The sequence below is a fragment of the Salvia miltiorrhiza genome, chromosome 8 (genome assembly GCF_028751815.1).
Source record: "Salvia miltiorrhiza cultivar Shanhuang (shh) chromosome 8, IMPLAD_Smil_shh, whole genome shotgun sequence".
Lineage (NCBI taxonomy): Eukaryota > Viridiplantae > Streptophyta > Magnoliopsida > Lamiales > Lamiaceae > Salvia > Salvia miltiorrhiza.
Window position 1 is genome coordinate 30,481,183 of NC_080394.1, and position 26,291 is coordinate 30,507,473.

The window sequence follows — 26,291 nt, forward strand, 5'->3', positions numbered from 1 at the left end:
TAGAGAGTGAGAAAATATTGTGAGAGAAAACTTCAGTGTGGAAGTTAAACACGAGTGATAAAAGTGAGTCGAGAGATAGCCTCTGTGTAGGCAAGATACAAAATACAGTGTGGTATTGTTGTACTCCTCATTTTGTGAGATTCTCTAATATATTGGGGTGGGTCCGTGGACGTAGGCAGTTTGGCCGAACCACGTTAAATATCAGTGTCATTATTTTTCCCGTCTTAGATAATTTATATCTTTGATATTGCTTTCGATTTGATAATGGGTGGAATTATTTGTATATATTTCCCAACAAATTTGAATGTGATTACTGCCAAAAATGAATATGAAAATGGCGTTATTATATAATAAAGCAACAACTGAAAAGTTTTGGAGTCCCACTTAGACAAAATATGTGCGTCAAAAGTTGTACTTACTGAAAAGATTTGAATAGTAGTATATGAAGAAACTGCGACAAACTTGTGTTTTATTCAAACACCATAAACACAGGACAAGTATATATACAGTAAAAGAAATGGAGTAAATCTCAAAAAATGTGGTGAGATTTCTTGCAATGAGCAATGGCGGCTTCGATGGAACCCTCCGTCTCAGTGGCGCTGCTGGTCCTCCTGAGGCACTGCAGGTCTTGCGAGAGCGAGAAAGAAGACGACGCTGACACACAGGAAGAGTTGGAGGAAGACGACGACACGCGCTTCACGGCGCTGGAGAAGGACCTCCTCGCCGTGTCGGCGCTGGGCTTGTGCTTGCCGGATTTGAGGAAGAGCGATTTGAGGTAAGCTTTGAGTTTGTGGGCGAGAATGGAGCGCTTCTTAGCCTTAGGCGAGGAGATTTTGGGGGTGGGGTGGTGGTGGATGAAGGTGTTGAGTTCGAAGAAGAAGTCGTCGTCGGATTCCGGTGGGGTGGAGGGGAGGAGGTAGAGTGGGAGGAGTTTGCCTTTGTGGAAGAGGTGGTCGGCGGGGGAGGCCGTGGCGGCGGGCATTTGGAACTCGAATTCTATGCTTGCTGATGATGAGCTCAGCTCCATCTCTATGTACTCTTCATCTTCATCTTCACATATGGAAACTATTCTCTCTCTCTCCATCTCTCTCTCTCTCTCTCAGAAGAAAGAATGAGATGAGAGAGCATCCTTTAAAGGAAGGATGATGCCAAGTAGTCAGTGAGGAAAAAGCATGATAACTCATGACCAAATGTCAGATTTTTTTTGCTTTTTTCCTTTCTTTTTCTATGGAAATACTATTACAACATTAAAATGGCATATTTCAAATAATATACTTCCCAAAAATGGATAAAACATGCATAATGCTTTAGATTAATAAATACTACAAGTATTTCATTGAGCACCTAAAAACTGGGTTTTGTCTACCCTACGTCGCCACATTCTACGCACTGTCGTAGATGGACTGACACGTGTTCTATCTATTTTATAACTTGTTTTCTTATTTGTTTTATACTTTTGCTTAACCCAGAGAGAACACGTGTCAGTCCATCTACGACAGTGCGTAGAATGTGGCGACGTAGGGTATACAAAGCCTAAAAACTGAACAGCTCTTGGGATTATGTAATTTCCGTTTTAAACGAGAGGTTGAATAATTTGAATAGCAGTGTCTTCTGCAACATCACACTACTTTGTCTGCTGCAAAATACTTAAATTGGTTAGCAGCTCAGCTGCCCATTCCTCGAAACTAAATTTTTTTCTTTTTTTGACCATTTGCATTTTAAGAAAAAACATCTCAACGGGAAGAATTAAGGGTTTTTATTACAAAATAGGAGTAGTTAAAACTTTGAGTATGTGGTGATTTTTTAGCTTAAATTTATAAAAATTATAAATATAATTTATATTTATTTTCATTGTTTAATTTATAGTTCAAGTTAAAATTCCAGTCAACTGAGGGTGATGTGGCTCATTGTTAAGTAACTTGGCAATTACAAAAAACATCACATTTTATTGATCAAAATTTTGACTCTAGCTATAAATTAAACAACAAAAATAAATACATATCATATTTATAATTTTTATAGATGTAGTGCCTGACTTGGTTAAAATATGGGCATTATTGGTTTCGGAGCAAGTCACTTGAGGTAAGGGTATAGGGAGAATATACCTAAATACTTCCTTTGTTTCTAAAATGTATATTTATTTGGAAATAAAAAAAAGTTTTAATAAATTGGTTGAATACGTATGAGTGGAATAAGCGTGTTATTTTCGTTGCGAGTGAATTGTATGTGGTATTTTATTGTATGTGGTATGTTTAGCAGTAAAAATAAATAAAACATATGATCGCTATTTTATTACTGACAGAAACTGTAATTATATACTCCAGTGTAATTGTAGAATATAGTGATCAATAGAAACTGACAAATAAAATCATAATTTGTTCAACAAAAATACGCACTCAATATTCATGTAAAAAAAACAAAGATACGACAATGAACTGAAATTGGGCACAAGGCAAAGCAAATAAACCAGGGAATAAAATCTAATGATAAAATAAGGTTAATTGTAGGTTTTACCCATCTTCAAAGATAAAAATAAAAAAATACCATACAAACTAAAACATATAAATAATATTTCATCCGTCCACCAAAGATATGTCACTCTACTTTCGACACGAGTTTTAATAAAATGTTAGTGAAATTGGTAGTGGAGTAAGGGTCCCACTTTAAATGTGAGTGGAATGTTGTGGACCCTATTACTAAAAATGAATGTGACATATTTTTTGTGGACGGATGAAAAAGGAAATTGTGGCATATCACCAATTTTTTGAAAAACTTGACATTTATACCCTTAAAAAAAAAAAATTCCAAACAAGTCCCATCCCCTTCCCTCTTCTATCTCCACCGCCTCCCCTCTCTGCCTAGCTGCACCGCGCCTCCGTCGCTGCCTCCTGCCTCAACCTCTCCTTCGTCCAATCGTCCAGCCGCACCGCCCTATTCTCTCTCTCTCTCTCTCTCTCCACCGCTTCCCCTCTCCGCCCAACTACATCGTGCCTCTGCTGCGACCTCCCATCAATCTCTCTTCCGTCCAACCTTTGCCTTGCCCCTGAGCTTTTCCTCCGCCCAACCGCGCAGCTGCACCGCCCTCTTCTCTCTCTCTCTCTCTCTCTCCACTACCTCCCCCTTCAGCCTCTCCGTTTCGCTTCACCTTCTCGTCGCGCCGCGCCGCCCTCGCCTTTCAGATTTGTCGCGTCGCACCTTGTCTCTCAGATCTGCCTCTGTCGCGTCGCACCTCTCTTTCTTTCTTTCCAGGTCGTCGTGCCTCGCCTCGCCGCGGCTCCGCCTCATCGCACCTCGCCACGCCAAGTCGCGCCGGCGCCGTTTCTCCGCCTCGTCGGTTCAGTTCTCGACGGTTCAGTGCTCGATGCTCAGTTGCTCGACACTTAATGTCAAGCAATAATTCAAAGTGAAATATTGCTCGACGCTCGACACCTCTGCCTTGTTGGTTTAGTGCTCGACACTCAGTTGCTCGATACTCAATGTCTCGACGTTCGATGCTCGACACGCGATACTCGACGCTTGATGCTCGAGGTGTCCAAATTAATTATTGCTTGATTCTTGATGCTCGACACTCGACACTTGAGTGCTCGGCGCTTCAATGTTGAGCAATGCGCGAATGATACATAAGGGTAAAAATGTCCTAAATGAATGTAACTTTTTTAGGAAAAAATGAATATAATTTATTATTTTATGAGGCACTCTCCCGTGCAACTGGTTTCTGAATGATACTACTTCAACATACAAATGACACTTGAAGTTCAAGAATCATTTGTATGTTGAAGTAGTGTCATTCAGAAATGTTCAAATATCATTTTCCGAATGAAGTAGTGTCATTCTGAAACCAATTGCACATTGTGTTATTTTATAAATAATGAATATTTTTTATATTTTATCTTTTAAAAATGGTGCATGTCATTTTGTCCCAAACAAATTCTCCCTGGACCAGAAGCGTATAAAATATTAGATTTGACTCTTAAAAGTCCTTTTTTTAAGAGAAACTCTTACAAGTCCTTACCAATTAAGTTTTTCTAAAAATCTTACATCACCTTGGATCATTCATCATTAAGGATTTTGATATCTGATCCAAACTTTTCATTAAAACTTGTCGTCCACACAGGCATATTGATTGTTACCTCTATTTTTTTTTTACTAGCTTTGAGATATCAAATTCAAAACTTCATTTATTTTATAATTTTACCCTATTTCCCATATAAACTACCCTTGGGTTCAGCATTTCTCTCTTGTCCTGTAACATACTTGAAATTGAATAATTTATATGCATCCAAAGATCGAGGCATTTTTGTTTGCTTTCTTTGTGACTTTTGTGGTAATCTTTCTCTGAGTCCATGACTATGACTACCCTAAACTAAATATTTATGATATGTAAGAAGGGTTTCTTTGTTTTCTTCTTCTATTTTCTTTTCTTTTAACTCATGAAAACCTCCTTTCAATCTGTCTATTGAAGAAGGGTTTCTTTGTTTTCTTCTTCCATTTTCTTTTCTTCTCTTTTAACTCATGAAAACCTCCTTTCAATTTTTCTCAATAGAAAGGTAGAAAATATTTGATTGACTGTAGTCCATCAGATGTATCACATGTCATCTGACATATTTAAAAAGGGAATACTCTGAGCTCCTTTTCTGATGTGGCCCAATTCTATTGGCCTCTAAATGTAACTGGAAATATAATATATTGTGTATATTGATTCAAATTTATTTTATTTTTTTACATGTTTCTATTGTGGAGAAAGTGTTGGCCTCGCCAGGGTCCCTCTGCACCTTGGAAAATTATATATTTTCCATCGTATAAAATCATAAACTTTTGATGTTTCGATACTTACATTCTCTTATGTGGACTTCAAAATTTAAAAAGAATTAAGGCATTTGTCAATGTTGATATCCATGGTGTAATTCTCGAAGACCATATGGCATAAAATTTGTCAAAGTCTAATATATTTAATTTGATTATAGTAAGTCTGAGATGCTTTTGTGGTACGCAGCATAGGAATAGGATGCAAACAATCTGATTTTCGAGATAGACATGAGAGTTAATAAAATAAAGAATTAAGAAAGAGTGTTGAAAACGAAACTTGCATATTTATGGGGTTTGAGCACCTTTTTTTTTTTCCTTCCACAGCTCCACCCATTACATTAGATAATAGATATAGAATATATTGTTACAAATGAAATAATTTCTGCCTACAGATAATTTATACCTCCTGCCATCTTATAGATAGTAGTATTTGCTCAGTGAACATTAAATGCAAGAAACAAATGTGATTGTCACAAAAAAATATAGCAAAACGATACAAACTCCCCTCAAGATTTACAAATGTAACTCTCAAAACCCCAAAATTAAACTTAATAAAAGAAAGTTAAAAAAAAAAAAATTACCTTCACATAGTAAGGTATGCATCTATACATATCCTGTACAAATTAAGATGAGCACCTTCACATGCTTAATTTATCTAACAGACAGCAATGGCCAGAATAATATCTCTACTACCCCACAATGGACCTCTCTTTTGAACTGTATCAAAAAAATGTGGCACTCAAAATCCAAGAATTTCACCAACATATTTTCATGGTGAAATTTCAATGGAAGAAACATGGCCTTTGAAGTGGAATTATACAACATAATAGACCCTTATCCAACCTTGAAGCTTGATCAAAGTCATGGGCCTGATTATGATGATTGGAGTGCTTGATTATTATATACTCTTTCTTGGTTCTTTGTCAAATTTTTCATCAAACTCCCAATCATCAATAATCCCCTCCATTGAATTGCTAATGCTATGATCCTCAAGCTCCAGCTCCAACTCCCACTTCAACTTAGACAGTTGTGCCTCTGCATCCGAAGACCTGGTGCGGTTAATTCCAAAAGAGTCTAGATGTTCCACCTCTCTCTCTCTCGTCTCCGGTATTCTGGTAGACAGACTACGAACCAAAGGAATAGGAACAACTGGATTGAAAGGCAATGGCGGCATCCTTCTTTGTGCCTCATTCTCATACTTTGATTTAGGACTATATTCAACTCTCGACACCTGTCTTGACAGGAACGGAAGTCCTGGGATCCGCGCCCTTGGAGGCGTCTCTGGTAGCAAAGTTGGCCTCTCCATGGATTCGAATTCATGTTTGATCTTGTCAAGTGCATCCAACAGTTGTTTCAATCTTCCATCACTTATTCTGGCAAGAATAATGAATGAGTCATGTCTCTTCTCTCAGTTACAAGTTTGAAGCAACAAGAATAAAATCATTCACCTTGAATCCTTGGTTTGATGAATGGAATACTGTGTCTTAATGCGTTCCACTAAGCTGAATGTAAGTTTCATCTACATGGTAATCAGCAAATGAAAAGATGAGGTGCGTTATTGCACCCTATTCTAGTAGAATCTGCATATTTATTTTACCTTGGTTTCCAGAGTCTGGTATTGTTTCTGGAGCTTCTTCCTTGAACCGATTGCATCATTTTTCCCGTCAGTGCCAGTTACCTCATCTAACCTGCCAGAACTGGATATTAGATAAGTACGTGCTTTGGTTGAGATCATATTCCAAATTAATTAAGAAAATACCTTATCAGTTCGTCCACAAGCTCGTAGAATGAAGAAAGACAAGGCCCCATTTCGTCCTGGTTGACCCAGATTATTCAGATCATATACAAGTGTTCAGAAACATTGTGAAAGCACTGTTGAATACCTTGAATGCCTCTAAAATGCCTGTAGCCCAATTCATAAAGTACTCTTCGTGCCTTTGTAGCTCATCACTAAAAATTTGATACTAATATTTAGTTTCAGATTAAAACAGGAGAGCAGCAATATATTTCAGGAAAAAGGATAATAGGGACTAGTGAAGCAGTACTTGACCAGCTTCTTCTTTTTCACGACACATGACGACTTGAAAGCCCAGGTGCTTTCAAGAAAATTGATGAATGTGTTGCAAACTTTTGCTTCTGCTCTGTATGAAGCTATACATTTTGCAAGCTCTTCATCCTGAGTAGTATCATCACTTTAGAAGTTATGCAACACACACATAATCTCACTATGAAGAAATTGTTTCAGCCTTTAAATTATCCTAGCTTGCAGAAAAGCTCTTACCCTCACGCTGAAATGCTGCATAATCTGATTACTAGCATCTTCAAATTGATCTCTTTCTTCCTTGGCATTGTGAAGGCGGGAATGAGCAGATGACAAGGCAGCCGTAACCTACATATGAACTCATTAGGATCAATACCATTGCCCGAGATGGAAAAAGATGTTCACAAGACATTCTTGCATTATCCGGACAGAATCTTCAAACAAGTACTGATTCAAATGACTGTGGTTCATAGATTTTCAAAATCATAGCATATTATCTAAGCTTTCTTATGCTTCAATTTTAGGAATTTTCTTTAAGTTCTTTCACATATAGATGCATCTCTGGATATTTAGTTGGTTGACTAAATTTTAAAAAGAAACACTAAATGTATCAAGGTTTGTAGTTAGGTTTACAGCATTCTCTGGTTATTGATGTTTGTTTAACACACTACTTCTGTAGAATCTTTAGGATCGTAACGTTCTAGAAGAAGAAACATCCATGAGAAAAATTGAATTAAAAACATATAGGAGAAGAAAGGAAATTACATACCTGTTTCAGCTCTTCTTCAAGATCATCTTTTCTCTTTTGAAGAGATTTGATTTCATCATGCAATTCCTGGGAAACGACATCTAAGTCAACCATGTCACCGTGATACAATGGGATAAATTATCAAAGTTTTTGTGCATAATATCTTTAGAGTGCAGATGTCCTTTTCTACGCAGATGACAAGCATAATCAACACTTACTTCACAAAACGTAAAAACCTAGAGGAAAAGGTTCTGTTTCATCTTCACAGGATAAAAATTATTACAAAATGTTTGACAAACGGATGACTGAGAAGAGAAAAACCTATTGAATACAGAAAACCACAGATTTGGGAATCATACAATTACAGAAATAATGCATACAAGTAAAAGATAACAAAATCAAGTCCATGACAAAAGACCACAACATTTTAACTAATAATTACGATTAATAAAAGTAATCGGTGTTTATAAAGATTATGCAGGGCAAGGAAACATCTAGGCAGCAATAACAAACTAGAAGCTTCACATCCATTTACCAAGGAAAAAAATGATTATAAAACTGCAAGCCGCCAAACAATTTATTTCTATCAGCAGACAGTTGTTGCTTGACACTTTACCTTCTCGATCTGGATTACTTCATCGGCCTTAGTGACACGAAATTTAAGAGCTTCTTCTTTTTGTAATCTGTTAAGGAACAAATGAGCATATAAGAGAACGATTTGTCTGCAGAGTTTTTAACATGTGAGAAAGCTACATTTCACTGCTAGCTGACACATCAATCTTTCTATCAATATTATAATGACTGCCGTAAATGTCCGAAGGTTTAATGCAGAATGAAAAGATGATGACTCGTTGACAACTCTCAACTCGATACATCTTTTCATTGTGCAAATCCTTCTTACTGATATCCTGGAGCATCATATTGTCTTTGTGTTTGCATTCGGACGATAAAACGTCCAAGTAATACAGACAGTAAAAAAAAATACAAACCTATTATCTAAAATGCGCCTTTCAGCTTGTGATGCAGAGCTTGCCAGAGATTCTGACAATACTTTTAGCTTTTCAACCTGCACGATAATTAAATGCATGGCAAAGATGAAAAGTAATGCTGAGCAAGTAAGACTAAAATGATTATACTCATTATTTTCAGATGATGCAATTATTTTGACATAATTTAAAAAACTCTTCACTTTCAAACCAACTCTTAAAACTAGAGTTCAGGTTCATCTCACATATGCTTTATATTGGTTCTGTCATGGAATGCACTGCATGCATTGCATGGGAAGGAACAACAGAAGATACGATTAGTTAGACGTAGGGAAGAGTGAGTGAATGAATGAGCGACAGGTGGCACAACTTGTTAGAGGACAGCGGTTGTGGAGTTAGCATGATGTAAACACTAAGAAGCTGTTGTAACAAGCATTGAATATTATATCTTGAGTTAGTAATACAATCAATTCATTTCCTTTCTTTTAGTCGTCTCGCCCTCTATCTGCACATGAGCATTTGTATTTTGAGGTTGTTCGGTGAGTTCATCATGGTCTTGCCGGGCTTGAGCTGGGATTGGTGATTGATGCAATAGTTAAGGTGTTCTAGTATTACAGATTCATATGGTAATTTCATTTGATCTTGAATGTGACTCGCCAATCTCTTCCAAATAGATTAGCAACAGAATCATGAGAAACACCTTTTGTTTGTGTGCTGCTACAGAATCCCCATTTTGCATTATTAATTTCTTACGCGATAGAAGCTCCACCAATCTGGAACAAGATCTAACATGTGCGAGTGCTTCATTCAGACACTGCAAGAACAGAAAAAGATTACTCAACTTCATAAATTTCATGAATAATTAAAAAATTCAGCATTTCTCCAGCAGCCATCTCTAGAGAATAAAATGCTCAGGGTATTCGTAATTATTTATATAAGCATTATTAGGCCAAAGTTCAGCCCCAACATAGGGATCCATATTGACCATCTCCAGTTAGCTAGAATCTTAAAGTTAGGTCTAGTGGAGGGAAATGAATATTAGTGGATGAATTGCCAAGAACAGATAGCATTAGTAAATGGCTCAAGTTCTGTAATGCTAAGGATAGATCACTCATGAGAAAATTTTAGCAACAGTAATCCGCCACTAAAGATCAAGTTCACCTGAGTTTGCATCATCAGTATAAAGTGCAAGTTTTACAAGATAAAATATCATATTTATAACTGCTTTCATGCTATGCTCCATTAGGATAATATTTTTCAAATATAGCTCAATCACCAAATGTGCAATATTGAGCTTTAAATTTAAATAACTGTCTTCTATCTTTAACAATTATAATGGAAAACCACCTTACCTCCTTCGACATCTCATATGATTTTTCAGACGATAGCTCGTTTTTCATACCATGTAGTCTTTTATGTATACTTGAGAGTTCAGAATCTATTCTGAGAGCAAAGAAGACATATAGAGAAATAATTAAAACAGTAACTTCATATTAAAAATCAAAGGTCTAAAGAAGATCTAAGAAGATGGAAATTACTCTACTCAAGAAGTTGGAAAGTGGCATTCACAACTAATCAGAGTACATTAATTTGTCCGGAAAACAAGTATCTTCCAGATGATTGCCCCGGAAATAAAATAAACGAAGTAAAGTCATGTAAAAGGATCCCGTGGTTTCTCAGGATTTCTCTTAATTCTGATAGCCAGTAGTTTTACAGATTCATCTCTTTTTAAGGTAAAAAAGAAATGTCTTGAAGTGGTTTAAAGAGGTCAAGGAATAGAGTTAAAGAAGCCTTAAGATGAGCTGTAGTTGCTTAACTTTTAAGGTATGAACCTCCATTAACGCTTTCTGATTTGTTCTGGGGAAGTCTTCAGAATTCACTTAACCTTTAAAAGAAAATGACATCTATAACTAACTTGCGCATAAGGGGAATACTCGTTTCACATTTTAGTAACCAGTGGGTCAGATTTATTCAAGCTTTGCCCTACTGAAGGAGACTAGATTTCTATAATATAGCATGTAGAACTCAGTCATTGCAAATTTAATGCCCTCAGTGCCTTGCTTTAGCAGAGAGACCAGTTTGAGATTCCATGTCTAATATTCATCCTACCTGTACAATATATGCTATAGCTTAAAGTGAAGCTAATCAATGAAAATGCGGGAGGTATACCCCCAACCACCTTACTATCTCAGCATTTACTTTCAGTCCAGACATAGCATCTTGTACAAATTGAAGCAACTCTGTCCTCTTTGCCTGGAATTAGAAAAAAGAAAGATAAAAAATATGTTCAAGAAGCTCCATCATTACCAATATTCCATCATTACAAGGATGACTTAACAATAATCATGCAATTTATACCAGTACTTCTTCATTGTAGGTCGAGAAGGCTTTAGCTAAATCTTGTACACTGCTCACTGTCACATCAAGAGCTTCTCTTCCACCCATGAGACTGAGCCTGAAAGAGATGGGGGGGGGGGTCTCATGCTTCTTTTTTGTAATCTTCTATAACACAGGAAACAAAGTACGAAAGCAAACGCATGTAAAAACAGTTAAGCACGTGAGACACTCTCAAATTAACCTGAATATCCCCTGAAGCAAAGAAAGTTCCTCTTGATTGGGTTCCTCAAGAATCTGTGTCATAGAAACAAAAGAATCATCTTGATTGGCGTCCAGCTATTACAGAGAAAACATCATACAGCTTAGCGCAGAATATAGGACTTGAAGATGAAAAACATAATAAGGAAATTAAAAATCATCTACAGAACAAAACAAAACAAAGATGATCACAAGTAGGCAATTTTCAGGAGCTCAAAGATTATGGAAATGAAATTTTTGCACTTACCAAAGACAGTGTAATGCCCTCAAGAGCTTGACTTTGAAGGAACACATCACGGAAATTCATTGGTTCTCCCCCAAGATCAGGATCATAATACATAACCTGTGAAAAACTACATACAAGTGACTAATGTGATACATACATCATGTTAAATGGATTTTCTTATGACACATATTGTGGCCGTATACAACTCAGACCAAGAGTGAATCATGTCTAGCAAAGCTTTGAGACTGAAGTGAGCACAAAAGGTATCTGTCACTGATAGGATGCATATAAGAATAAAGCTATATATATTATACATTATAAATATAATAAGACATTACAATTCACGTAGTTAGGAGCAGATCTTGCTAGAGTAAAAAAGAAAGATCTATTTTTCAAGAGTTTGAGGTTTAAACAGCTTATAGTTTTTTAAACTGGCCAAACTAGAAACTTGAATTATTTTCTGGAAGAATTTGTGAAAAAAGAAATTCCATGTACTAATCAAATGCAAATGAAGATGGCTGAGGTGGTCTAATCAAATGCAACTTGTATTTATAAACTGACAGTTATTTGTACTATCTTGGCCAACTAATTAAAAAACTTGAATATTTTCTAAAAGAATCAGTGTATAACAGAAATTTCATGAATTTCTCTGCGTCCAAGAAGATGGCTGTGAGCCTGTGATGTGTCTAATCAACACTCTTTGAGGATCTTAAAACTTTACATGAAAAAAGATTTTAAAAGCTCTCATAAGTGAAAATTCAATATCTAAGAATCTCAAAAGGAGCAAAAGGTGAAGTTTTACCAAAAACATACCACAGTTGGCTTGGGACTATGGTCGGTGTCGGCAGCTTCATTAAGTATCTCTATCTGTTTCAAGGCAACTAACCACCTTCCTAATAACTGAACTCTTTCTACTCCCTTACAAGAAACAGATACTTCTTCTAGTCGCTTTACTGCAAGCTTATAGCTTTGGAAATTCCGAGCACCCTTCAGTATCAGCAAATTGAAGAGAATAGTGTCAATACTGCCTTAACTTATTCCAGAAGAAGATGGATGTAAAGAAATTCTTTGTAGACCGATGGAAGAAACATATTCACATTGAGTTTTAAGTCTGTTTATCTAAATGTAGAAGGTATACGTATGAGAAGAACCAAACAAGCAAGATGTAGGTTACAAATAAAAATACATATAACGGACATTTGCTCATTAATAAGTACATAGAAAAATATTAAATTATTATTAATCAAAGTTCAAGCACAATTCAAGTTGATAAACGATATGATTAATCATATTGTAGTAAGCAACCACCAAGCTTTTGTTTGAGGGATTTGGCAAAATAAACTCAGTTTTGATAATAAAAGAAATCTAATTAGTTCCATTAATCTAACGCAGGTTAGAGCATAGTAATTGTCGTTCTAAACACAGAATTTAAACATGAGTCCTGATCCAACATGTTAATAATACCAGAGACATTGAAATATATCAGTAAAACCATATGCAGAATCAAACATACAAATAAGTTCATACTCAATAATCGATCTTATAACAAATGGAAATGCTAAGGTCTTCAGGGACATCTATTACACTGCACATATGAGAATCCGGATGCCCCTCCTTTTCAATCTCAATTTCTTTACAATATTGAGCAAGTTCTCCTAAATTATGGTATTCAATCGTAGGGCTACAGATATTCTTTTGTTGCAGCAAGCAAATCGGATCACAGCGTTGAATTAACAGAGAACATTCACGTATGAAGATTAGCGATCGAATAATACAGAGTTATCTAGGAACAGAGCGGTATTGACGACGGTGCCAGCATAGCTTCGCACGACGCGGCTAACGCTGTTTTGGCCACCGACTTCCACCGCCTTATTCACGGCCGATCGGAGCCACGACATCTTACAAATTGCGGTATATGTGGTGTTTGTTTTTCTGAGGCAAAAGCCAGAGAGAGAGAATTGAATCGGAGAACGTATAAATTTGATGTTTATGGAAAGTTGAATCAGGAGCCATTGGTTTCGCGCCTTCCTTCTGTGTGTCTTCCCATAAATACCCTTGACAGTTGATCTCACGTCACTATCACGCTCTTTTCTTTTGTTTCGTTCCTTCCAACTTCGACACCCAACAACATTATTTTGATTTCGAGTATTGGGTTCACTTTCTTATTACCAAATTTTCGACAAAATTCTCCTTTAACGCATAAATTTAAAATTTACATTAAAACTATTTCATTTTTACTCACTTCGTCCTAAAAAAATTTGCCTCAATTTTTTTAATGTCCTCAAAAAATTTGTTCTAATTTTCTATATTTATACATGATCACGTCATCAATTTTACAATTACAACTAAGAATGTCAATCGTGTCAGCCCACCGAATTTTGGGCCAACCTTATTGGATTTTGGATTAATAGGGTGTGAGCTAATTGGGCTGAAATTTTTATCGGGTTACAAATTTTCAACCCTAACCCTAAACATTAGGATTTCGGACTAGCCTATCAGCCTAAACGGGTTAAAGACTTAAAAATAAGAAACAATACATCTGCGTGACCATTTTGAAGAAGGAAACACAAATTTTGGCCAGTGATTTGAAGAAAAAAAAATGGCCATTTTTAACTTTTTAGGATTGTTTTGCCCTTAATTAGGGCAAACCAGATTTGGGTTTGCGCAGGTTAGGTACACTTGGTACTATTAGTGCTAAAAGTACCAACAAAAAAAAATCAAGTAAATTGATACACTTGACACTATTAGAGCCAATAGTGTCATGCTCGAATGGTACTAGTGACCATATTAGTGCCAATAGTTCCATTTAGGGTTTAGATTTCTCATTCAGGATTTAGGATCCTCATTTATGGTTTACATTCTCCATTAAGGATTTAGATTCCTCATTTAGGGTTTAATTATCAAATGGTACTTTTGGCACTAAAATTACCATTTGTGCCAAAAGTATTAATGTACTTGTTTTTTTTAAAAAAAAAAAATTGTTGGCACTCTTGACACTAATATTGTCATTTGTGCAAAAAGTACCAATTTACTTAGGTTTTTCTTTTCTTTTCATGTTGGTACTTTTGGCACTAATATAATAGTGCCAAGTGTACCTAACCCGCGTGCAAACTCGAATCCGGTCCGTCATAATTAAGGGCAAAACAATCTTAAAACATTAAAAAAAAATGGCAAAATTTGTGTTTTTTAGATGAGTTGTCAAATATTGTGTTTTACTGTTCAAAATGGTTATCTTAAAATTGAACTCTTAAAATAAAATTATCATTTGTATTTTATTATTCTTAATGATCTAATATATAATTTAACAAATATACATAGAAATTAAAAATATAATTAAATGGCAAGCATAAAATATAAAATATTGAAGAAAAGAAGTCAAGATTACATAACATTTAAAATAACAATAAAATGTTCGACTTTGTTTAAAAAAAGAACAAAAAAATATTGAACAATAGTTTGACCTCACAGAATCAGAGCATCTCAAAAATAAATATAAAGTCTAAACACTTCGGTAACACTCTTCTTCAACATTGATAACCTTTGGAGCTTCAACTTGATCATTGACTTCTTGCTCATAGTCTTCACCATCTATTGAAAAAATATAAAATTAAAATATAATCCCTCCGTCCGCTCCCAAACTCCACTTACAATAATACCCGCTACTATCCATCATTTTCTTAAAATTCGTGCCTTCCACAAAGTGGAAACGATATCGTGGATGGAGTGAGTAATATAATTTGATAATTTAGAACTTGATAACAAAAAGAAAATATTACCATCATAATATCCATGTAACCAATTACGTGTGCAAATAAGAGGTTGAAGTTTTTAGGGAAGAAGCCTATTCCTGTATTTGTTCAAAACATGTGCTCCAATACTAAAGGAAGAATATAATGTCACCGTTGTTATGAGAATGCTAAGCACATCACATGCCATCCTATAAAGTTCACCAAAGCAAGATGCATGATCTTTCCAATACATAAACAAATCAATTTCAACTTTTTCATTCATCAGGACTTTCTCCAAATAAATATTCAAAAGGACTTTGTATCAGAAGTTCCACCTTTGTAATTTTTATATTCCTACAACAAGAATAATTGTATATGAATAAATTAGTATAATTAGAAAAATGAATACATGCCAATATTTGAAAAAAGAAATGAATATAACTTACAACAAGTTCTTTCTCATCCAAATTCAATCCTCTTTCCAATCCCGTGCCGATCTCCTTGAGGTAAACTTTCGAGAGACAGACAGAGTTTTTTTTTTTCCTCTCATTTTACATACATTCTCATTTTTAGGTGTGGTGGCAAGGCATATAACCGCATAAATATACTCGTGTGGTATAAATATAACCGTGTGAAAAAATAAAACTATTTCATATTGTATAGTTGGATGTAAACAACATCGTTTCAGGCATAAAAATTAGCTGAAAAATGGGCGAGTATGCAAAATGACAAAAAAAAGTACTCACTATGTCTCATAAAAATATGCATAATATGAGATGATAGAGATATTCTATCATATCTAAAAACACGACATATGATAGAGATATTCTAAAACAAAATACAAGGAGGAGCATTTTTGTCTCGTAAATATTCTACTACAGTAGCGCCCTTACTAAGGGTACGTATTTGTTAATTTTTTATAGGGTTAAGTACCAAATACCCCCCCAACGTTGGGGCCCCTATCGCGTATAGGACCCTATAGTCAGGGTCCGCGCTGTTTACTACCTCAACGTGGCTAAACCTAAGCAAATCCCCCCCCCAACGTTGGGCCCCTATCGCGTATAGGACCCTATAGTCAGGTATTAAGTACCAAATACCCCCCCAACGGTGACTTAATGCAGGGGGGTATTTGGTATTTGAGGGGGGGGGGATTTGCTTAGGTTTAGCCACGTTGAGGTAGTAAACAGCGCGGACCCTGACTATAGGGTACTATACGCGATAGGGGCCCCAACATTGGGGGGGTATTTGGTACTTAACCCTTTTTTATAATATGCATAATATTGAACATAAATATGCATATTTTTAAAACACACACAAACACACACATATATATATATATATATATATATATATATATATATAGGGGACGGTTATTCAATAAACCACCCTTATTGTAAGAATTACGAACCAGCAAAAATGCATGAATTTTATGTATAACACGCATGAATAAACTGTATAAAGGCATGAATTGCGAAAAATAATTTTTTGCTACCTTTGGGATTCGAACTCAGGACCATGAATTTATCCAATAAGGTGATGAATCAACCGTAGATCTTGATGATCTAAGGGCTGAAAATGGTTCCTAATTTATATTTTAAGAAGCGTTCTTATTTTAGCCTTCCCCTATATATATATATATATATATATATATATAGGGAGAGGTTCAAGAAAGAACCATAAATAAAAAAAGAACGGAGAACTATTTTCAGCCATTCGATCATCAAGATCTACGGTGGATGTATCATCTTGTTGGATGAATGCAGATCCTGGGTTCGAATCCTGAAGGGAGCAATTTTTTTTATTTTTCGAATGCATTAACTTTAACAGTGAATGCATTATATTTGATGGTTCTCACGTTCTCACAAATAATGTAGTTCTCTCTAGAACCACACCCTATATATATATATATATATATATATATATATATATATATGTATATATAGATAGATAGGGGATGGCTAAAACAAGTACACTTCTTAAGATATAAAATAAGAATCATTTTTAGCCCTTAGATCATCAAGATCTAGGGTTGATTCGTAACCCTGTTGGATGGATTTATGGTCTTGAGTTCGAACCCCAAAGATAGCAAAAATTTATTTTTCACAATTCATACATTTATACAACAAATTCATACGTGTTCCACATAAAATTCATACATTGAAAACTAATCTTATTTCTTATTTTAAGATGTTTTCTCACGGTAGCCCAAATATGCATACTTTGACACTAGTACCACCCGGTGCGGGCACACCCGGGGGCGTGAGCATCCCTTGGTGCAGGCGCGGGGTTATGTGATTAGAAAACATATGCATGCATATTGTTAAACGTAGATATACAGGTAGTTGAACACAATATATGCATAACACCACCAGCCAGCGCAAGGGCGCCTCTTACAAGATCATGGTCAGGGCGCGATGACTGCCTTCTTGACATATTATTTTTACGGGATAATAGTATCACCCGTATTTTTTGTCTTAAAATATCTCTACCATGTATATCGATTTTATGTGTCCACATAAATAAAATATGTAGCCTAGATTTGGTACTACATACTATCTAAAATTTGAATATTTATATGATTTCATTCATATATACTCTATTGAATGGGAGAAAGAAATATAAATACTTGAAAGTACCTCTTTTTTTATCAGGGATTAAAGTATTTTGTTTCCTGTTCAATTTCTTGATTAAAGTTTTTATTTAAAAATTTATATTATACTCTCCGTCTCTAAAACATCTTGATTTATTTTCACTTTCGTTCGTTTCAAAGTATCTTTCTAATCAATTTCTAAAAATAATTCCAGTAAGTATTACTCTTACGATTCTCACATATTTACACCAATTGTCACAAATGGACCACTTTTAATTTTAATTGGTCCATTAGTCGCTAACATCACTTTTTAGATCATTATTTTCTCGTATTTGTAAGACCACTTCTATACTCATCAAATACACGACAACTTTTATTAAAACTTGTGTCGCTTCATCTTAGAATTATATTTCAGGGACAGAGAGAGTTTTCCCTCCTTTTATCCTTCTATTTTTCTATTCCTTCTCTCATTATTTTTTTTACAATATTATTTTTATTATATTTTAGGGTTAAGTACCAAATACCCCCTATCGATGGCGTCCCTATCGCGTACAAGACCCTATAGTTAGGGTAAGCGTTGTTTACTATTTCAACGTGGCAAAATCGAACCAATTCCCCCCCCCACGTTTTAACGGTGCTTAACACCATTAGTTTTTAAATTTTTTTTATTATTTTTATTAAGGTGGCCCCCTATCTTGTGTTTTCCGGCGACAGCGAAAGAGACCGTTGAGCCGCCGAGCCAAAATCTCACCATCGCCGGTCTTCTTCCATCACCATTCCAGGCAACCAAATTCCATCACCATTTCATCGACGGAATCTCACCAAATTCCTCCATCACCATCAACAAACAACGATAAAAAAAAAACCTCAAATCTTTAGTGAAAAAGCAGATCTATTGAATAAAAATGAAAATCCCTCTCCCCCCCAAAATTCCAGGCCACCTTCGAAATCTCCTCCAAAATTTGGGGCACCGCCGCCGTCAATGGCATCGTCGCCTACCGCTCGGCTCCTGTGTGCAGATCGATTGCTAGAGCCCCAACCCATAGCATAGATCTACCGGGGAGAAAAGGATATATATATAGAGAGAGAGAGGGAATAAAGACATTGGGGGAAAATTGAAAAAGTGAATAGATGTCGGCTATGGTGTTGGGCCGGCGGCGACATCGCCAGAAGTTGAAGAAGAAGGCGGCGATGTCACAGAAGTTGAAGGAGGAGAAACGGCTATGGCTTCGATGAGTTGTAGAGAGAGAGCAGCGATGTCACAGTTTTGGGGATTCTTTTTTGTTTCAGTCGATGGAGGATTTGAAGGAGAAGAAGAGGGGGTGGGATGAGTTGGAGGAGGCGGAGGCTTCCGATGATGAGCTCGCCGACGACGTCTTCCTCCTCTTTTTCCGGGGAATTGGAGGGTGAGGCGTGACTGAGTTGGTTCGAGTTGAGTCCTACTCGTTAGAACTCGAGAGTGAGTTCTGACTCGGGGGGGAGAAAGTTGAGCCCCATCTTAATTAAAAATAAAAAAAATATACTTATTCTATACTTATTCTAACGATGTTAAGCACCGTTAAAATGCAGGGGGGAAATTGGTTCGATTTTGCCACGTTGAGGTAGTAAACAACGCTTACCCTAACTATAGGGTCTTGTACGCGATAGGGACGCCATCGATAGGGGGTATTTGGTACTTAACCCTATACTTTAATTATTTTCTAAATATCGTCAAATTTGATTCATGAACAAATATTGAATGTGCATCTTAAATTTAAGTTCGTGGGAAAATCTTTAATATTGTATAAGAATCATCAAAAATAAATTTAAAACCAATAAGTTATGAGAGATTTAAAATTTCAAATATTTTATTTTCTCTCTTCAATTAAATTTTACAACTTTTTATTTATGTTTGTGTATGAAAACATTATTTATTTATTATGATTCATAATACTCTATAATAATAATGGGTAATGCTAATTTTCATTATCAAATAATTTAAAATATATTTTACATTTGAGGATTATTTTATTTTATGTTTAAAACATATTTGTTTATATTTTAATTTTATTTAATATTTTTGTTTATTTATTAAAATATATCATATAATTTTGATGCCCGCCTTGCATTTCACGGATCGAATGAACATATTATACGTGAAAGAAAATTCTTATGTAGTTCGGGGGGTCAGAAATTTCATGGTCTTAATGCTATCACAAGAATGAGTCATTCGCGATGCATTACACGTGGAATAATTTGCACTTGATCCCATTAAATTCAAATCCATAAAATAATGCAATTTTGGCATCGCTAGTTATATAAAGGGTTTTCCTTAAGGATGCGTGTTATTAAGCGAATTTCAAAGATTTAAAGACAGAAGATGAAATGGTTGAAACAATATCAATGAATTTATTTATTACGGAGAATTTCAAATGGAGGCAGCCTTACAAAACTTCCTACGCCGCTATGTATGATTGTTCATTTGTTCTATGGTACAGAAATGAGTTTCCTACACTTATTTGCTATGCACAACTCCTACATGTTGTCGAGGTCGAACAATGGCATTTTCCAGTAATTCCACGAGTTATAGTCTTCCTGCACAGTCGGTCACACAAGCAGGGTAATTTTCACAATCAGAAAATAAATAACAACCCGAGTTCTGCAGAAAATACCTGCTCGACCAGCGACGTTGGGGGGAACATGTCGTTCACTAGTGTGTGCAACGAATTGTATGATTTTAGATCGATGCAGTGATTGATGGCTACCTCCCCCTGAAAGAATGCGGAAAGCACGCACAAAGAATATTAGAAAACTTGCCTGTTTTGCTGGAAATTTGTGAGTGACTGACTACCTTAGGGTTGATGATGAAGATCTTGCCCTTTGGAATCCCAATCTTACGGTAACTGAGTTCGTCTGTGTCTCGGTTCCCAAACCCCGCGTAAAATGGGTTGTAATCTGGAGGGAATAGTGCCTTGATATCCTGCAAGAAAGGCATTTATGGTGCATCACCTATAGAGCAAGAGAAAATCAAGACTCAATTTGATCATTACCTCTAAACAGGCGATTTTGAATTCATGAGGAGCTCTTCTTATCACTGCATTCAATTAAATACTACTTCCGTAAAGCACACATAATATTTATAATTTTTTTTATAAATAAAAGGGAAAAAATAATTGATTATAAGTCATGCCAAGATGGATGGTTCATGCCAAAAGAGAAATCTAAGCCACCACTGCTTAAATTGTACGTATTGCAATGGGTATTTCCACACAGCACAAATCCAGCTTCTAATCAAACGAAACAGTTTCATGTAGGGGTTGCGAAATCAAAGATTTGCAGTATAAGAAAGAAAAACACAAGAATATACTACATAGTGATTGTTTTCAAGGAAAAGAACCTCACCCTCCCGGTATAACGAAGGAAATAAACCATCAGGGGAGATAACAACAGGTCCGGTGGGTAAGCTCTTTCCATCCTGCAAGCATTTTGACTAAATTCAACTCTGAAGTCTTGCTACAAGTGTATTCATCTAAAGAGCTATCAAAGTAACAGCAGAACAAAGTGCGTAACGAAAAATACACGACAGGAAAAGGTACCAGGGGTGTATGGTAATATATTTTTTTTAATGATTTAACATAAAAGCAAACATAGGGTAAGTATGAGCTGAAAAGTAAAGATAATATTTACCAATTATCATACTGTCAATGGACTCTCTTAGTAAAACAATTGATCTTAGGAAGAAAAGTCAAGTAGTAACACCTGCTTGAGATTGAATAGAAAACTTTTTGTCAAGTACGATTGAACAATTGCACGTGCACTAAGAAATAAGAGCTGGTATCCATTCTCCTGTTGAAGAAGAAACAATGAATCAGACAGCAGTAGACAGTAATTCACATGAATAAAAGTAGATTAGGACAGTCTCCCTCAGGCCACATCTACTCAAAGCTGGTCAAAGCAATGTAAGTTTCCATTAACTAAAGATACTTAGAAACTTTCTCGTCCACCTATAAGGTCTTGTAGATATTTTAAAGTGATTAGTCAGAAAACTAGTTAAACAGAACACATAACTGTGGAATTTCAGGTGCTTGACTCCATTACGCAGCCAAGATATATAGATATCTCATATTCATATAATGTCTGAAGCTAATAAAATTCTGATTACCAGATATCTAAGAGACCACAGTTCAAATCAATTCGCGTAAAACCAAGAAGATAAACCTTAAATGAGTACTATATCTAAGAAATCCATTCTGATAGAACAAGACGAGGTGATTAAACTAAATACATGCCTCTTCTAGCATCTAAATTATGTCAAGCTTTGGTCAGGCTGATTAAAAACAAAAACAAGCAAGAGACTTATGTATTAGTCTGTTCGCCATTTTCTATATTTCTAAATACGCGCTAGTCTTTATTATTGCTCCAGAAAGGGAACTGGAAGCTGATTTCTGCAGGATTTGCCTAATACAATAATACTCTTTCAAAATGTTCATACATAGACGCATCAAGCCTCATAAGACAAAATAATTTATAGTACCATAATACCTTGAAGGAACCACAGAAACTCAAGAAATTACCAACAAGAGTTTTACAATATAATCTGGAATTCAATAGGATCACCTGATGGGTGCCATGATGTAATCGATTCTATTTTTGGATACATTATATAAACTTTTGCATGTCTAAAGTTCTTGGCCCATAGTATGCTTTCAGCACTTGGTGGCCGCTAGCATTTTATATGAAGATGGATTTCGCTCTGATATTTCTTCGAGATGGAATTTTGGTATTTAAAGATTTCAGCCTTTTGTTTGAGACACCATTGGATATTTGGAACAGGTTCAGGGACCAAACTACACTACAACAAATGATAAAAAGACACCAACCTTCTAATTGTCCTCATAATTGATGAATGCAGGTAGAAATTCCGTTTGGTTATTCAATAGTTCAAGATGTTAAGTCTTCAGGAAACACCAGTACAAGATTACCACACACTTCTCTTTTGGCATCAACAAGGCCTAAAACTGCTCTCTTCACATTCAAAACAGAAGATTTAAGGGATTACCTTTATTGCAGAGAAAAGATGAGCTATCCCAGAATGTGTCCAATCTTTTCCTACTAAAGGCATAAACTGACCAAGAACATCAGACCTACAAAGAGGCATGCACTTCTTGTGAGCCAACGAGCAAAATACATAAAACTGCAAGTTTCATTTTGTAATACACTTGCCAAAAAAATTACTTTAGCATTAGTTTTGAAAAGAATTTCTATCAGCATCTACAAATGATAGATAAACATAATGTCAATAAAACTCACTTGGTAATTGTCCCATCAACATCTGATATTACAATTCGTGTATTCCACTTCCACAAGTATATATGAGCTTCAACCTGTGTTTGGTAAAGTGTGTTATTCACAATAAAAGGGTTCCACTCCAAATAACTACCTTGCATCAGCACACATATGTTTGTGAGGGAATAAATTGCCAACCTTTTGGGGGCCAAGGACTCTAGTAGAGAAAACAAAATTCACCATATTTTGTCCCTCTTTGAGATTTAAAGATGCGATTTGATCAGTAGTAGGGACATTGGTTCTTATTATTTGCTTACGAGGAGACTCAGCAGCTGGACGTCCGGGAGTTGTAGATAAAGAATGGCTTGGTGAGACAGCTTCAGAATCAAGATAAGCTTCCTCATTTGATGACATACTACTAGTATGCTCAAGTGTCTTGACCCTCCTAAATGGGATTGGCCAGAGCCTCCATCTACGTGATGGAGTCGAAGGCATTCCAGATTCATCTTCTTCTGCATCTGTCATCCCCATGTCCACAGGTATTACATCATTGGGATTGACTGGTAACTCCAAATCATAAGCTGCTATACCAAGAACGATGTGGGCAGATTTGCGCCAGGGCAAGTACTTCCCTTGTAGTCTAACAATTAAGTTTTTATTCTTCATGATAAATTCTCCAGAAGCTTTAAATTCCTCGAGTGATATGAGGTTAGCATCAAAGGCGTCGTCTGCTGCACGCGATCCCATTCCAGCATGAAGCAAGTTTCCACAGAGAGATATCTCCAACTCTGTCAGCAAATAGAAAATGTAGTACAACAGTTGGTGCATAATTAGAACTAAATAAACAGCAGTGGTCATAAGCTCAACGTTACAGAACTTAACCATGTCTCACTTGTAGTGGTGTCTGATTTTGGGTATTCTAGTGGAGCTTGTGTACTTATTCTAACAAGTTTGCCTTTACTAGATTCAACTTCAGGAGCAGGATCTTCTATACCTCTTCGATTTCTTTTCCCATCTAGATTTACATCCACTTGCTCCTGTGATCCCTGATCATTGCTAGCAATTTGAACAGACATCCTATCAGAACAACCATCATTGTCCATACTAGAACTATCTTTTCCATGAGTTGCTGCTTCAACCTGTAAGTCTGGCAAAGAGACGGTGATGGGACATCCAGAATCACTGGAAGATAATTCATCGTTGGTTTTTGATATTTCATTATTAGTCTTTTCGGTTTCATAATTTCTAGAAGAACTTCGTGGAGACTTATTGTGTGAATCTTCAGTAGCCTCGTCATTCTTGGTTGAAGAGCAGACATTTTCCTGATTGACGTTTGTGGACTGTGTTGCCAATTGTGAGAGCTCCAAGCAGCTTTTAAAAATATCCTTCTTCTTCAAACCAATTGGGCTGTTATCAGGACTGCTTTCAATGCATAACTCTTTGTCGCCACTAGCTTTGTCCTCAGTTTCTCCAGCATGCAGCATATGCTCTTCATCTCCTTCGCAAGGTGCTCGATGGTGTTCAGAAGACAAACTGTTTGTCTCACATGTGTCTCCAACCTTATGGGCATCACTCAAGCAATCAGAAGCCCAATTACCTTCACCTGAACTGTACTCTTCAGTCCCGCCACCAGGACCAAGGTGGAATTGGGGTGTGCTTAGTTGCACATTTTCACCATTCTTCTCAGATGATGATATGGGCGCCGTCAGTATATGCCCATCCACGCTCACCAAAACAACCTCGGAATTTGACTCTTGCAATTCTAGTGCATGCTCCACACTATCTAAAGTGTCGTATCTACTTGGACTATGTTCAGAAATTTTAGGCGAACCCTCCACAGATGAGTGTTCATCTGAAAACTCATAGAACACATATGCAGCAGCATCAGACTCAACTCTCCTTAGCTTTTCTGCTCGCATATTTAAGTGTGTGTCTGGCATGCCATCAGCATCTTGCCCACTCAAGTCACCTTCATTAAAACTATTGTAATGGTTGCTGTTAACACCACCTTCAAGATTGTCCAAGTCCTTTAAACATTCACTTACATCATCAACTTCCCTAACAAAGTAAGCTTCGCCTGAGTTATCAAGATACATATGAAAATCTGCTTCAACATCATTAACCTCAATCTGTACTACCTTCTCCGCACCCTTGAGAACACCCTGAAATTTCCCAAATCGTACATACCAAGGCGTACTCCTAAACGTCCCATCTTGCTGCTTAACGACAATTATGTCGACAGCCCCACCAAACGGGTGAAATGGTGTGGCTACAGAGTACATGCCCTGAGTAATAATGCTGCTAACTTTACCAACCACATCCATATCTCCTATAAACAATAAGCTCCACCAAAATTTTCAAAAAAGAAAAAAAAAAATGCAACAACTATATCAATATCTCTTAATCCACAATCCACACCACTCCAAATCCTGGCCGTGTACCAGTCACTGTTAGTCTGCTGCTGCATGCAATGCATCAAGAAAATAGATAATCAAATCTCATGCAAATAATTGAATGGAAAACCCCAAAGAATCTGAGTTTGCGCCTAACTATTTTGTTGAATAACCCAAAGGCAAACCAACATAAGAATCAAATATCTAAAGAAAAATTCTATGCGGTAGAAACTTACAATGTGCATATAATTTTTATTTTTATTTTTTTCTGAACGAACAAAGCTAAACCGACATTATATTTAAATGTTATTTAAAAAATCAAGGAAAATGTACGATAGGAACTTACCTGTGCAACAAATTTGCAGAGCTTCACCAAAAATCCATAGATCAATGAAATATATTTGACAGCTCCAAAAAGTCAATGCAACCATCGAAATTCGTCTCAAGAGGGTGCTTCATTCTCGCTCTAAAACAGGCAGGTCATAAAAATGAGTTTCAGTTTTCTTGAATGTTCTTCCAATTCTTATTTTGGTTGTATAGAATCCTCCGAATAACTGCGAATAAAAATGAAATTGTTCTTCAATCAGGGAGAGCATCGCAATTTGGACTGAGGATATTATTAAACGTTTATTGATAATTAAGGAGCCAGGATCATAATTTTCCAATTTCACCTTCGTGATCACTTCCCGAGTATTAAAATTTGAATATCATAAAATGTTTTTTATATTTAATCTCATCTGGGCCATTTGGCTACCAATGCGATGCGACTCTGTGCTCCTCTTCCCAAGCACAAGATTGATTCTAAAATATCGAATCAAATCAAATTAAAATTGTTGGTCCCATTTCGGTTTAAATTGGAATCGAAACAAAATTTTCTAATACACTCGTATTTTATATTCCTCCGTTCATGAAA

General features: G+C 36.1%; 3 protein-coding genes across 7 annotated transcripts; all 3 read right to left on the minus strand.

Annotated features, from left to right (window-relative positions):
* Positions 1 to 452: 452 nt before the first annotated feature.
* On the minus strand, positions 453 to 1,168 carry LOC130997673 (probable membrane-associated kinase regulator 3). Its single transcript, XM_057923086.1, has one exon. The coding sequence runs from the start codon at positions 1,082 to 1,084 to the stop codon at positions 530 to 532; it is 555 nt and encodes a 184-aa protein (XP_057779069.1). The 5' UTR covers positions 1,085 to 1,168; the 3' UTR covers positions 453 to 529.
* A 4,112-nt stretch (positions 1,169 to 5,280) lies between these two features.
* On the minus strand, positions 5,281 to 13,403 carry LOC130997635 (uncharacterized). 3 transcript variants are annotated; one of them, XM_057923027.1, is made up of 18 exons: positions 13,178 to 13,403; positions 12,216 to 12,389; positions 11,424 to 11,519; positions 11,160 to 11,212; positions 10,940 to 11,036; positions 10,761 to 10,834; positions 9,934 to 10,024; positions 9,282 to 9,395; positions 8,585 to 8,661; positions 8,212 to 8,278; positions 7,617 to 7,682; positions 7,088 to 7,195; positions 6,852 to 6,982; positions 6,690 to 6,756; positions 6,566 to 6,621; positions 6,404 to 6,494; positions 6,255 to 6,325; positions 5,281 to 6,179 (listed from the first exon to the last, which is right to left on the minus strand). In XM_057923027.1, exons 1-18 carry the CDS (start codon positions 13,298 to 13,300, stop codon positions 5,705 to 5,707), a joined length of 2,031 nt encoding a protein of 676 aa, XP_057779010.1. In that variant the 5' UTR covers positions 13,301 to 13,403; the 3' UTR covers positions 5,281 to 5,704. The 3 variants fall into 3 exon arrangements, with proteins under 3 accessions (XP_057779010.1, XP_057779009.1, XP_057779011.1); XM_057923026.1 differs by having other exon boundaries at positions 6,404 to 6,503; XM_057923028.1 differs by lacking the exon at positions 13,178 to 13,403 and having other exon boundaries at positions 6,404 to 6,503; positions 12,205 to 12,341.
* A 6,685-nt stretch (positions 13,404 to 20,088) lies between these two features.
* On the minus strand, positions 20,089 to 26,055 carry LOC130997627 (phosphatidate phosphatase PAH1-like). Of its 3 annotated transcripts, none has more exons than XM_057923014.1 (11): positions 25,725 to 26,055; positions 23,878 to 25,443; positions 23,184 to 23,773; positions 23,010 to 23,083; positions 22,759 to 22,843; positions 21,459 to 21,545; positions 21,102 to 21,174; positions 20,750 to 20,793; positions 20,551 to 20,679; positions 20,372 to 20,470; positions 20,089 to 20,294 (listed from the first exon to the last, which is right to left on the minus strand). In XM_057923014.1, exons 2-11 carry the CDS (start codon positions 25,307 to 25,309, stop codon positions 20,235 to 20,237), a joined length of 2,673 nt encoding a protein of 890 aa, XP_057778997.1. In that variant the 5' UTR covers positions 25,310 to 25,443; positions 25,725 to 26,055; the 3' UTR covers positions 20,089 to 20,234. The 3 variants fall into 3 exon arrangements, 2 of the variants coding, with proteins under 2 accessions (XP_057778997.1, XP_057778996.1); XM_057923013.1 differs by having other exon boundaries at positions 23,878 to 25,446; XR_009093133.1 differs by lacking the exons at positions 20,089 to 20,294; positions 20,372 to 20,470 and having other exon boundaries at positions 20,617 to 20,679; positions 20,750 to 20,810; positions 23,878 to 25,446.
* Positions 26,056 to 26,291: the final 236 nt, after the last annotated feature.